The 14,503-nt window shown below is 20.7% G+C and overlaps 1 protein-coding gene across 1 annotated transcript; it reads right to left on the bottom strand.

Annotated features, from left to right (window-relative positions):
- Positions 1–13,259: 13,259 nt before the first annotated feature.
- HO133_000017 (uncharacterized protein) lies at positions 13,260–14,247 on the bottom strand (the record flags this gene model as incomplete). Its single annotated transcript, XM_037290957.1, has 2 exons — positions 13,260–13,270; positions 13,344–14,247. 2 exons carry the CDS (start codon positions 14,245–14,247, stop codon positions 13,260–13,262), a joined length of 915 nt encoding a protein of 304 aa, XP_037157831.1.
- Between the last annotated feature and the right edge of the window lie 256 nt (positions 14,248–14,503).

Raw genomic sequence — 14,503 nt, 5'->3', positions numbered from 1 at the left:
AATATCTATATTAATATTATATCTATATTAATTCTAATACTATAATTAAGATTAACTTATTTATTTTATTTATATTAGCGAACGAATTTAAAGAAACGCGTTAATAGAGACTTTAATAAGAAATTAAATTAAGCTATTATATTTCTAGATAAGTCTATTAAATAGATAATTCGATTTTAAAGCGAATCGAACTCGATAAATAGTAATCGAGAGATAAATAAGATATTAAATTATTTATACGGCTAGCGAATTAAAAGAAATAGTTAATACTATTAAAATATTATTAAAATATTATTTATAGACTTTCTCGTATATAACTTCTCTATAAGATAAGAAACTCTTTAGATAAAGTAAGTATACTTAAAAAAGTACTATTTAAAGTACTTATAGTCTTTTTAATATCTTAAATAATTAAGAGATAAGTATATTAAACCCTCGTAAAGAAACACTCCTTAGACTTTATAGTAAAAAATTTTCTCTCTCTTAATATCGAATAATTTCGAAATATCTTAAAGAGATTTTATTATTCTCTAATCGGTCTGATGTTCTTAATACTTACTCTTTCGAAATATTTAAATTTCTCTTAATTATTCTTTCTTCTTTCTTATAATAAAGTCTAATATTAAAAAAATAAATTAAATTAAGATCTTATTAGAGTAAATTAAATTTCGATAAGTATTAATTCTATTAGATAATATTTCTAATAAGATAAATTCGATAGATATACTTTAGAATATCGTTAATAGCGTATAACTATAATATTAGATTAAAAATTAACTCGATAAATTTATATTTATATTAAACGAGATTTATTAGAAGCGAGACGATTTTCGAGAGATTATTATTCGATATTACGTCGTTATAATAGAAAAGAATTAAGCTATAAACGATTTATTTTAAACTTATAAATTAATCGAGAAGATAAACTAATTAGCTCGAGACTTTTAGAAGAATATAATTTTTTAGAGAAATTATAAAGATATGAAATATTTTATAAAATATTTTATACTAAGTAATATTATATCGTATTCGAGTATAATATAAATAGAATCGAATACTATATTATTTTTCTAATATGAATTTAGAATCTTAACGATATATATTACGATATAATATATCTGTAATATTATATTATAAAATAATATATATATAAGATATCTCTATTAAGATTTCTATATTTAGAAGTATAAGTAGCTATTCTAATTATTATTCTAATTAATTATAGCTATTACTATTATCTACTATAACTATTACTATTATAACTATTACTATTATAATTACTTTTATTATAATTATCTCTATTATAGTTACTTCTATTATAACTATTACTATTATAACTATTTATTATAGCTACTTCTATTATAGTTACTTTTATTATAACTACTATTATTATAGCTATTACTATTATAACTATTATTACTATAGCTATTATATAATAATAGATTATTTTAATAATAAATAATAATAGCTATAATAGTAATAGTAATAATAATAGTAGTTATTAGAATATTAGATATATAATATATAGAACGAACGAATTAATTCTCTAGAATCTCTTCGAAACTAGATTTTAAATATAATATAAAATTAGATAGCTGAAAAATATAGTAGCTAGAATACGCGAGATTTATATTTCGATAATAGATATAATAGTAATAGATATAATAATAATAGATATAATAATAATAGATATAATAATAATAGATATAATAATAATAGATATAATAATAATAGATATAATAGTAATAGATATAATAGTAATAGTTATAATAGAGATAGCTATAATAGAGATAGCTATAATAGATAGTTATAATAGTAGTAATTATAGTAGTAATAGCTATTATATCGAATTTATCGAATAAATATATTTAAATATAGAAATTTCAGTCGAAATATTTTATATATATATTATTTTATAATATAATATTATAGATATACTATATCGTAAAATATCTCGCTAAGATCTTATATTATATTAAATATAGAATTATATAAATCTTAAAAACTTATATTATATTAGAGTATAATATAATAAGTTAATATCTTATATTATATTATATCTTTTCAACTAGAATTTTTCTATAGCGAAAAGTTAATAATCTTAATTTATAGTTAATAAAGAATTTATAACTATTCTCGATTAAGAAAGAATATACGCTTAGACGTTTAAAAGAGAAATTAGTTAAGATCTTAAATTTATCTCTATTTATCGATAATATTAATTCTATTTAAAACGACTAATTCTCTAGAATAGAATAGAAATTTAGAATTAATAGTGATTATTATCTTATTAAAGACTTTAAGATAATCTACGTAGTTTTATAATTCGGCGATAAGACTATATAATATACTATATATAGAAGACTTTGAAACTTTATTAACTTATATTAATCTATTAATAAGATTATAAATAAATTAATCGATATCTATGAGAATTTAGATTAATATAATAATATATAATATAATATATATACTTTATAGTAAGAAATCTAACTCTTTATCGACTTCTATTTAGACTTTATTCGACTAGATACTATTTTTAATATTAATAAAATCGTTATAATAGAGTATTACCTTCTAAAGAAATTAAGAAAAAATTTAAGAAATTTATAGAATATCGTAGAGAGATTTAATATCTTAAAGATTAGAAAGAAATATCTTTAAAAACTAAATAACTTATATCGTGCTAGATATAAGAATAAAAAGCTTATAAAGATTACTATTAAATTAACTATTATATAAATTACGACTAATATACACCTTATATTTATTATTAAGACTATAATCGCTACGCCTTTAAATATTAAGATTAATCTAAAATTAAGAGAATTAATATATTATAATTATGATAAGAAAAGCTATAACTAAAATAATTATATAATAATTATCTAAACTAAGATCGATAAAAAGGCCTTTAAGAAAGTATAACTTTACGCGATAGATATAGACGAAGAATTCGAAATTAATAATATCGATATTATAGATAGCGACGATTCTTTATCGAATTTAAGAAATAAATAATCTCTTTTAAAGTTATAATAAGAGATATTTATAAAGTATATCTAATAGATACTTTTAATAACGCTCTAATACGTTATTCTTTTTATATATAAATTACGCTTTCTTTATAAGAGAGAATTTATTTACTTAAGAATTCTCTTATAGATAATAAATATATCGATACTTATATAGTTATAAACGAGTTCTTAATCTTAGCGATATATAAAATCTTATATCTAAAATTACTTCTACTATTATAATCTAAATTATTAAAAAATTATAACGATTAAATTATAAAACGATTAATTATATACTATTTACTCTTAATAATAATAATAAAAGATTATCGAGAAGAAATATATTTAATATTAATTATATTATTAAAATATAATATAATAGTTAAGAAATCTTAGATAAATAAATATGAGGTAGTTCTTAATATATTACGAGATAAGATACTCTTTCTACTCGATTAATATAATTATAATAATAATTAAATATTAATAATAAACGAACTTCTCTTTCTATTAACTCCGAAGCTTTAATTATTTATACTACTTATCTTTCTATTTATTATATTAAAATAATAAAGCTCTCTCTTACTTACTTATAATAGCGAGATTAATTTAAATATTTTCTTATTAAATAAAAATAAGAATAGTAAAAAATCTAAATTTATTAATATCGCTAAGATTAGTATAGCGATTTATTATTAACTAGCTCGTAAAAAAGATAATAAATTATTTATATTAATAATAAATAAGATTTATAATAACTCGTTAATATTATATATATCTCTTATTATTTAAATATCTTATAATTCTTATATATTAATTAATAAATCTTATCTTTATAACTTAGAAAAGAAATATAAAAGATATTATAATTTTAATTATTCTATTTAGATTAATAATATTAATAAAATTATTTCTAAGAAGATAAAATATAAGCTATCTACGAAGTATTACGACTATCTCGATAATTTTAATAAAATTAAGATAAATATACTTTCTCTATATTATTCTTATAATTATAAATTAGAATTTAATAATAGCTTTAATAAAACGAAATTTTCGAAAAGTAGAATCTATCTAATATTAAGATATAAACTAAAATAGATAAAGAAGTATTTAAATGAATATCTAAAGAAGAAATTTATAATATTAAGCTATATATTATTTATTTTATCTATTTTATTCGCGGAAAAGTCGAATAGAGAATTATATTTTTATATAGACTATCGAAAGCTAAATACTATTATTAAAGAGAATCGATACTTAATTTTATTAATAGATAAGATTTTAATAAGAATTTAGAGATATAAATATCTTACTTAATTAGATATTATAGTCGTATTTAATAAATTATATATATATCTTAATAGCGAGAATTTTATTACTTTTATTATCTTTCTTAAAGTATATAAGTATTAAATTCTTTTTTTCGATTTAATTAACGATTTAATTATATATTAATAATATATAAATAATATTCTATTCGAGTATCTAAACGACTTCTACTAGATTTATCTCGATAATATATTTATTTATAGTAAGATAAAAAAGAAATACGTTTAATACGTTAGATAAATTCTCTAGAAATTAAAAAATATCGATTTTTAAATAAATATTTTTAAGTGTAAATTCTATATCTAGAAAATTTAATTTTTAGATCTATTAATATCTATAGATAGGTTATAAATAAACTTTATTAAAATTTAGATTATTATCGAGTAAATTATATCTATTAATCTTAAAGAGATATAAATCTTTATTAAATTTTATAATTTTTACTAGTAATTTATTAGAGATTTCTTTAAAATAGTTAAATCTATAATAAAATTTATTATAAAAGAGATTATATTTAATTAGTTCTTAGTATATTAAGAGATCTTCTATTTTCTGAAAGTCGTTATTATTAAAGTCTTAGTTCTACGTTATTTCGATAGAATAAAGAATATCGTTTTAAAGATTAACTCTTTTAACTACGTTAATAGAGATATTTTTTTTAATATAATAATAAGGGAATATTTTATCCGATAGCTTTTTATAGTAAAAATCTTACTTTAATCGAGTATAATTATTAAATCTATAATAAGAAGTTACTAGCTATTATTCGCTATCTTAAATATTAACGTTCTAAACTAAAGTATATTAATATTTCTATTAAGATCTTTATAAATTATAAACATTTAATATATTTTATCGAAGAAAGAGATCTTAATTATCGCTAGGCTCGCTATTTAAATATATTATTTAAATTTAATATAAAGATTATTTATCGATTTAAAACTTAGAATATTAAGATAAATATATTTATATAAATAGCTAGATATAAATTAATTAATTTTAAGAATAAATAATTACATTAATAGTATTAAATAATTCTTATCTCTAATCGATTAAAATTAAATAATAAATATATTAATATATATATAATTAATAATTTTATCTACTATAAGATAGTAGAGACTAATAAAAAAGATAATTATTATATAGAAATTTATAACGCTATCGTTAAGGGTAAGAATAAGTTTTAAAAAATTATTTTTAATAAGTACTTCGTATAGAATAGAGTGCTTTATTATAACAATTATTTATAGATATTTAATAATATATATATCGATATTATCTAAAAGATATATAATTAATTATTCTATAACTATCTCGAGATAGTATATATCTATAAATTACTTAAAAGAGAGTATTACTAGCGAGAAATAAGAGTAATAATAATTATCTATATTTAAAATTACTATATCTATTAGAGAGCTAAAATACTTTATAATCGAAAATATAATTTACTTTAATCTCTATTAATTCTATAAAAACGATAATAAGATATATTAATTAACTTCGTTATAGATTTATCTATATTTAATAACTATAACACTATTTAAATAGCGATTAATTAATTTATTAAGAAATATTATTATATAATCTATTTCGATATCGATAAAGATATTATCGTTAAAAAGATAGTTAACTTACTATTTAAAGAAGTATTTTATCTATATAACTTATTAATCTTAATAATATTAAATTAAAACCTTTAATTTATAATTATTATATAATTTTTTTTTATAAATAATTAGATATTATAGTTAAGCTATTAATAGTCTTTTATTCTAAAATTAATAAATAGATTAAGCGAGTAAATTAGAATATAAAGCGTTATTTTTAAATATATTATAATTATATATAGAATAACTAGATAAAATAATTATCTATTATCGAGTTCGTTAATAATAATACTATTTTAGCAATTATTAATATCTTATCTTTTCTTATAAATAAGAGATTTTACTCTTAAATAAGTTTTAGCTTAAATATTATTAACTATAAAATTACTTATAAGCGTCTTAATATTACTTAAATAGAGAATATTACGAATTATATAAAATAGATTTTTAAGTATATTAAAAGTAATATAGATTATATTTAGAAGACTATAATTATATAAGCTAATAAGTATTAATAAAAGATTATCTTTTAAATAGACGATAAGATCTTTCTAAGTAATAAGAATATTATCTTTAATCGTTCTTTTCGTAAATTAGACTATAAGAGACTTAATCTATTTAAGATTATAGACTTTATAAAATTTTTATATTATTTAAAACTTTCGTTAAATATAAGAATCTATAATATCTTTTATTTTAATCTATTAAATCTCGCTATAAATAACCCCTTATTAGAATAAATAAATCTACTATTAAAGTATATAATTATTAATAATCGAATCGAATAAGTTATTAAAGAAATATTTATATCTAAGTTAATTAATAGTTATTTTAAATATAAAGTTAAATAGAAAGATCTTAATAATAACTTTATTTAATATAATATAAATAACGGTAAATTCGAAAAATACTAAGATCTAATAAACGATTTTTATAAATAATATCTTAAAGAGCTTTATCTATAAGAGTTAACTTATAGAATATTAAAACTATCTCGAATATCTTATTTTTAATTAAATTAAAATCGTCTAATATCTTCGTAATATCTTATTTTTTTAGAAGCTAAGAATCGATTTCTTAAACTTATATTGATTATAAATTATATTATATAAGACCTTTCGCGTAGAATTCCCTTATTAATAAATATCTAAGTATCTTTCGAAGTTATAATACGTTATCTATAAACCTTACTATTATCGTCGATAGTCTTTATTAATATTAATTATATAATATTTTATAAAGAAACTTATTTAATATTAAATTAGAGTTCTTAGCGTTTATAGCTCGATTCGATTTAAGAGCTCTTAATTAATTATATCGTATTATTTTATTAATATTCTATTCGCTTAGATATAAATTCGAAAATTACTACTATTTATCTCTATATTAATAAATATTATTTTTATTATACTATATCGATTTTCTTTTAACTAAGCTCTTTATATACGTCTATATCTTAGCTAGCGACGTCGCTATAGCGTAAGTATAACGAGCTATTATTATTCTTAATATCTCTTATAAAGAAAGATATAATATTATAGATCTCAAACACGATTATTTCTTTACTACTTTTATTATTTTTTAGACGTTAAGCGTATATACATATCTATTTTTCTATCTTTCTACTTATTAATTATGAAATATAATTTTATAAAGAAAAGAAATAGTATTATAAGCGTATTCTATATTCTTAATATATTACTTAGCCCTCTTACTCATTCGAGCCTCGCGTATCTTAATAGAGGCATTTATCTACTATTTAATATCTCTTTTCTATCTATATAGTTCGATATCTTAATTATCTTATTTAAAATATCTATATTAATATTACATCTATATCGATCCTAATATTTATATTTTAATTTTAAAGTTTTTTTTTTAAATATAGAACGAAATATAAGTTTTTAAATAAATAAAAAATTTCTAAATTTAGTCTTATAATTATTAAATTGTAAGAAATATAAATATCGCTTATCGAAGTTCGCTCGATAGCCGAATAGCTCTAATTAGATATATATTATTTATTTTTAAAATAACTTTTTTATTTTCTATTAGAATCTAAAGTTCTTTTTTAAATTATAGAATTAAATATAGACTTTTAAATAAAAAAAAAATTCTTAAATATAGTCTTATAATAATTAAAGCGTAAGAAATTCAAATGTTACTTATTAACGTTCGCTTATTAAAGATCGTTTATCTATTTACTAGATAGTTATAGTTAAAAAGATAATTATAAATTTAATTTATAAATCTTTACTCGTTTTTAATTAATAAGATAAATTTTGATTATAAAGAAAATAAATAAATATCTACTTAAATAATAGAGTTTAAATCTTATATATTTATAATAATATAACTTTTTTCTATATTATTTAATATTATTTTTTAAATAATTAATAATTAATAATAAAAAAATACAAATTTTATAATTTAATTAAGACGATCTTATTTATAAATTTATTAAAAGTCTTATTAATAAAATTATTAATATTCTTATTAAATAAATATATTTTTATTATTTTATATATATACTATTTTTAATTAAGTTTAGAGAAAACGTATTTATTTTCTTTTCGAAATTTCGATAATTTTTTTATTAGAGTTGAAAAAATCTCTTAATAATAAATTAAATTATTAAATTCTTTTCTAGATTATAGCGCTTTTAAGAAGTATAATATCTATTTTTATTAAAAATATAATAATTTCTAAAATAAAATTATATCGATTTTAAAAATAGATAATAAGATAATAGAGGCTATTAAAGTTACTTCTACTTCTTCTAGTTAAAAATGTAATAAGCTACTAGTTCTTTAATAATACTCTAATTATTTCTACTTATAGATAGTAACTATTTCTTTTTCTTCTTAAATAGTCTTATAATAATAATATCGTATTAACTATATTCGATATAGAGTCTTAATAAATAAAACGATCCGGGGTCGGGTATAAAAAGTCTCTATCGACTTTCTCCCGCAGCCCCCACCAAAAGTCGATAGAGACTTTTATCCTCGACCCTCGAACGATTCTTAACAGTGGCCTATAACCATATAAAATATCTCTTAAAGCTATTATTAAAGCGATTCATCTCTGAGTTAGACGGGATAAAATCGCTACTATCTAAAGTATTAGTTATCTTCTTAATAAGTAGATAGCTAATATAGACGTCTATTAAGACGCGTTTAAACTTCTTTTTAGCTATAACGTCTATAAAATTAAACTTGATAAGAGATAGCGTATTATATATATAGAAGGCTACTCTAGAATATGTAATAGAATACGTAATAAGTAGCTTATAAAGTTAAATAGCAGATCCGAAGTTACTATTTAAAAGTCGTTTTTTTTCTACTTATTATAGAGCTGAAATAGGGCTATAGGGGTAAATAAGTAACTTATTTTATAAGTAGAAGTAACTTTAATAGCCTCTAATATAAATATTATATTTATAGCGAGTAAATAATTATTAAATCTATTATAATTTTTATAAAATTTATAAAATTTAATTTATTTAATATTTTTATAGCTAAATTAACTATATTAAACTTTTCCTTAATAATTTAAAAATAATTATTAAAATTTACTCTTTAAAAAGTGTTAAAATAAAGATTTTAAAAAGATTTAATAATTTAATTAAAGTTATTCTTAGCGATTATAAAATTTATAAAAATATTAATAAGAAGAGTATATAATAATAGCGAGATTTCATTTAATTTAAAGAAGAAATCGCGATTTATTAATAAAATATTTTATATATATTAAATATAATATTAATTAATCTTTAATATATTTTTCTAAAATAATATCTATTTTATAATTTTTAATCTATATTATAAATTTAGATATTAGAATATTAATTTCTTTAAATATTATAATATTTATATTAATATATATTTTTATTCTAAAATTATTAATGATATAAATCTCTTTTAACGCTATTATTACTATTATAGATTTCTTATTTTTATATTTTAATAATAATAATAAATAAATAGCGTATTTCGAGATTTAATATTAATTAGATTTTTTATTTTTTATTATAATTAAACTCGTTATTTAGCGAACTTTCTTTTTAAATAAAACTTATTATAATTAAATATAATTTATAAATATTATTAAATTAGTATATATAATATAATAAGATAGAGCTAAATTAGAAAATCTTAAATTTATATATATAGTTAATTATAAATTCGAATACTCTAGACTTTTTAGCTATATTAGCTAAGTTATCGCGAGTAAATAAATTAGCGTTTATAACTATTAAAATCTCGCTCTCCCCCGTCTTCTTATTAAAAATTAGATATATATTATTAATATATAAAATAACTTTTTTATTTTCTATTAAAATTTTGAGATTTTATTTTTGAAATATAGAACGAAATATAGGCTTTTAGATAAAAAAAGAATTTTTAAATTTAGTCTTATAATTATTAAATCGTAAGGAATTTAGATATCGTTTATTAAAGTTCGCTCGACAGCCGAACAGCCTTAATTTAAAAATAGGTATAGGTATACATTATTTAATTTCAGAATAACTTTTACATTTTCTATTGAATTTTTAAGACTTATTTCCTAAATTATAGAACTAAATATAGGCTTTTAAATAAAAAAAGAATTTCTAAATTTGATCTTATAATTATTAAAAAGGAGGGTATTTAAGTATCGCTCATTAAAGATCGTTTATTAGTTTTACTCGATAGCCCTAATCAAAAAAATGATTATAGATTTAATTTATAGGCCTATACGGAGGTTATTATCGAAAGTTCTGAATATACGCTAAAACCCTTAATATTCTTAGCATTTCTAGTATTTTAACAAATTTCTTAAATAGCTTCATAATCTATATACGATATTTTATATAATTATATATATACTAATTTACTTAATTAGCTAGATTATAGAATTACTTATTTTCTTCTTTATAATCTTCTCGATACTCGTTATCGCCTCGTAAACGAATAACTTCGATAATATATCTAGATATATACTATTATCGCTACTATATATATAGTAATATTATAATTATATACCTCGTATATATATAGTAATATCGCTATTATATACTTTATATATATAGTATTAATATCGCTACTATGTAAAGTATTAATATTTAAGATATTTAAGATATTTATTAAGAATATTAAGAGTTTTAAAGCTCTAATTCTAATATTTAGAACTTTTAATAATAACCTTCGTACTCGTAACTTATATTAAAATATAACTTTTTAAATTTAATATTTTTAATTATTTTATTAATCTTTATATTGTATAAAAAATATAATTAAAGATATTTTTCTAGAAAGAAGTAGTAAAGAATTTAATTTTTTTTTAAAAATTCTCTATTATAAGAAAAAATACTGTTATAAAAATAGATTTTTTAAAAATAAAATACCTTATTATAAATTCTAATAATAATCGCTTTTAATAATTTAATCTAGCTATATAACGACTTTTATTAATGTTATTAAGATACTTATAAAGCTTATTTTTTAATAAGAAAATAGCGTAATAATAACGTTAATTAGAATTAATAGATAAAATATAAAGAATTATAATAGTAGTATTTATATAAATATTATTTATTTTAATAAAGTATTCTTTAATTTTATCTTTTTAATATTATTAATAATAGGTAAATTCCTTATTAGCGTAATAATTTTCGAGTTCTCTTATTAAAAAAATTAAAGTATTTTTAAATATCGATTTAAAATTAAAATCGAAAGACGTATAGATTATAGAGTTTATCTTACTAGTTTAATAAGTAATACTCTACTATTATATAGATCTATTTTAATATTAATTAAAGAAGCTAGCGTTTAATCTACTTCTCTACTTTTTATTAATTTCTTTATAATAAGAATTTAATTAGTTTAAAGATTAATTTAATAAATTTAACTCTATAATAATTTAGAGCGATTATCGAGAAATTAATAAAATAGAATTGAAAGTGATTATCGAGAAATTAATAAAATAGAATTTAGAGTTAATTAATAAGTTATTAATTAAGTTAATTAATAAGAATTTTAAGATACTTATTAATATAGCTAATATTAATAAAATAGCTAATTAATAAAGCTATTTCTATAATAATTATTATATATCTATAAGAATTTTTAAAATTATTATTAATTATATAATAGAGTAAAAAATGATAGCTTAAAAGCTAAGATATCTCGATAAGCTATATAATATTATTATCTAGATTATAAGAAGCTTTTAATATATTTAGTCCTTTAAAAAACGAAGTAATAGACTTATACTATATCGAGATTATAGTATTAGATAAAATTCTTAATATAATATACTTAATTAGACTATTCGAAGGTTTAAACTAGCTATTATAGTTATTATTAATAAGAAACTCGACTTATCGAAGAATATACTCACTATTAACAAGTTAATTATTCTTAATTATATTCGTAATTTCTTATAGATCTTTTATAATACTATTAAGATAATCGAAGATTATAAAGCTATCTTAAAATTAATCTTTTTTATTATAAATTTTCTAGCTAATTATTTTAAGAAGGTTATAAAAAAAATTGAGAATTACACTTTTATACGAGAGTCCCTTTATATCAAGTTTATTAAGCTATTAAAGTATTAATATAAGATTAAAAAATTATTAACTTATATCGCGATAATTATTCTTAGTTTTTATTAAGAAATAATTTTATTTCGAGCGGTGAGATTCTATCTAGTAATCGAAGATAAAGATTATAATAAAGAAGTTTTAGAAAATTATATATCGATTCTCTATCGATTTAATTAATTAATTATATATTTACTTTTATTTATAATTCTACTATAGTAAGCGATAATTAATTTATTTAATAACTAAATAATTAGAATAAGGAATCTATTATTAGTAACGAATTTAATAGATATATTAATAAGTTTTATATACGCCGTAAGAAGGGATAGATAGCATACGATTAGTGACTAGAATTAGAGCAACGAAAGCGATTCTCTCTACTATCAAAGATGGCCATTAACATCTACTCTATACCTACTATATCTACGAAGTTAGAACGTGTGTTTTTAGAGGTTAAATATAGGATTTCGGATTAAAGAGCTAGCCTCAAGGCTGAGACTATAGAGCTATTAAAGTGTCTGAAGTCATGGTTTCAATTAGGTCTCTTTACGGAGGAAGATCTATATGCCATTGTCGATACTTTGGAGGAAGATGCTTTGAAAGCTATAGAGGAGTAGCCGGACTAGTCCGTGGACTGATCTAAATCTACTTGGACGGTTTAGCATTCGGACGGACTGTGGACTATGTGAATAGCTTCATTTTAGACTAGTCTAGGCCTGTGAACGGACTAGTCGGACTATCAGGAGCCTTGCACTCTAATATAGATTCTCTGCAACCAACGGTCAGTACCATCATAGCGCGGTTCAAAATGGCTGCGACCATGAGCAACTTTTTGGTTGTTGAGCAAGAGAATACTGCCTGGTTGTAGAGTGATGTGTGTAGCAATATCCTGAGCTGTCTCCTCGAACTTGTCGAGCGCCTCTTGAGATTTTGGAGTTGTCGCCTTCATCCCCGGAAAATGACACATAAGCTTCGGGTCATCAAGGTTCTCAAACAAGGGCCGTGGTGTGGACCATTTCTCGCCGCCCGTGGCCTCGTGATGAGATTGTGGAGAAGGCACGATGAAGACCGGCTTTTGCAGCTCTGCTCTGTCCATAGAATCCATTTTTGACAAGGCAGACCTTGCATCGACGAAAGATGTGCGCGCATTATTCTCGTGATCTTGGCGCAAACAAAACAGAGCCAAGTAGTCAGGTCGCTTATCGAAGTACGCATTCTCAACATGCAAGCCCAAAGTGACCTTGCTAGATTCGTTGCTCTGTACGGTCTCGCGATGCCGAACAGGGCAGACGTTATGAATCGGATCCCCGTTTTTCTCGCTCGCGTAAGAAAACGGCTCCCCAAGAAGCTTCGCAATTCCTGTAAGACACCCTTCACTCACGAGTGACGACTTTTCCGTACTTCGCTCCCCGTTCGCTGGGGTCAAAGGCAAGTCAGGATCCAAGGGTAACCCAGTTATCAATAGAGCTCCTGGAGCGAGACTGTTCGAGTGAAAGTCCCGGATATCCGCTATTAGACTTGGGGGTAGCTGGGACAAAACTGCGTTGTGTGACGCAATACAGTGAGGCCCCAATTGCGTGTAGGGAGAGGGTAAACCCTCCATTGCATTCAATAAGCGGAGTTTCGATTCGGAAGGGACGGCGATGACTCGCATATCCTCAGATATTATATCTGAAGGAGGTAGCCCAGCCATTCAAACCAAGGTCTGAGTAAGTGCTAATCTGCGTTGTAGTCCGCGCAGATATGATGTGCGAGCCGAATTGGCTAGCCTGCTAGGTCGTAGGATGAATTGTTAGAACAGTGCAAAGAAATCGATCGATGTTTCTAAGTATCAGCCGACTGAGAAGGCAGAGATGACTTGCTTGTGGAAGTGAGTGTGAACAGTAACATAGTCCTTTCGACGTTCTGTTATGGGGCCGTCTTATAGATTGTCCTTTTTTAGGCAAACA

Source organism: Letharia lupina (assembly GCF_014066315.1).
Source record: "Letharia lupina isolate WasteWater1 chromosome Unknown contig_1, whole genome shotgun sequence".
Lineage (NCBI taxonomy): Eukaryota > Fungi > Ascomycota > Lecanoromycetes > Lecanorales > Parmeliaceae > Letharia > Letharia lupina.
The sequence above is the reverse complement of the archived record's forward strand: the minus strand, read 5'-3'. Positions and strand labels throughout refer to the sequence as shown.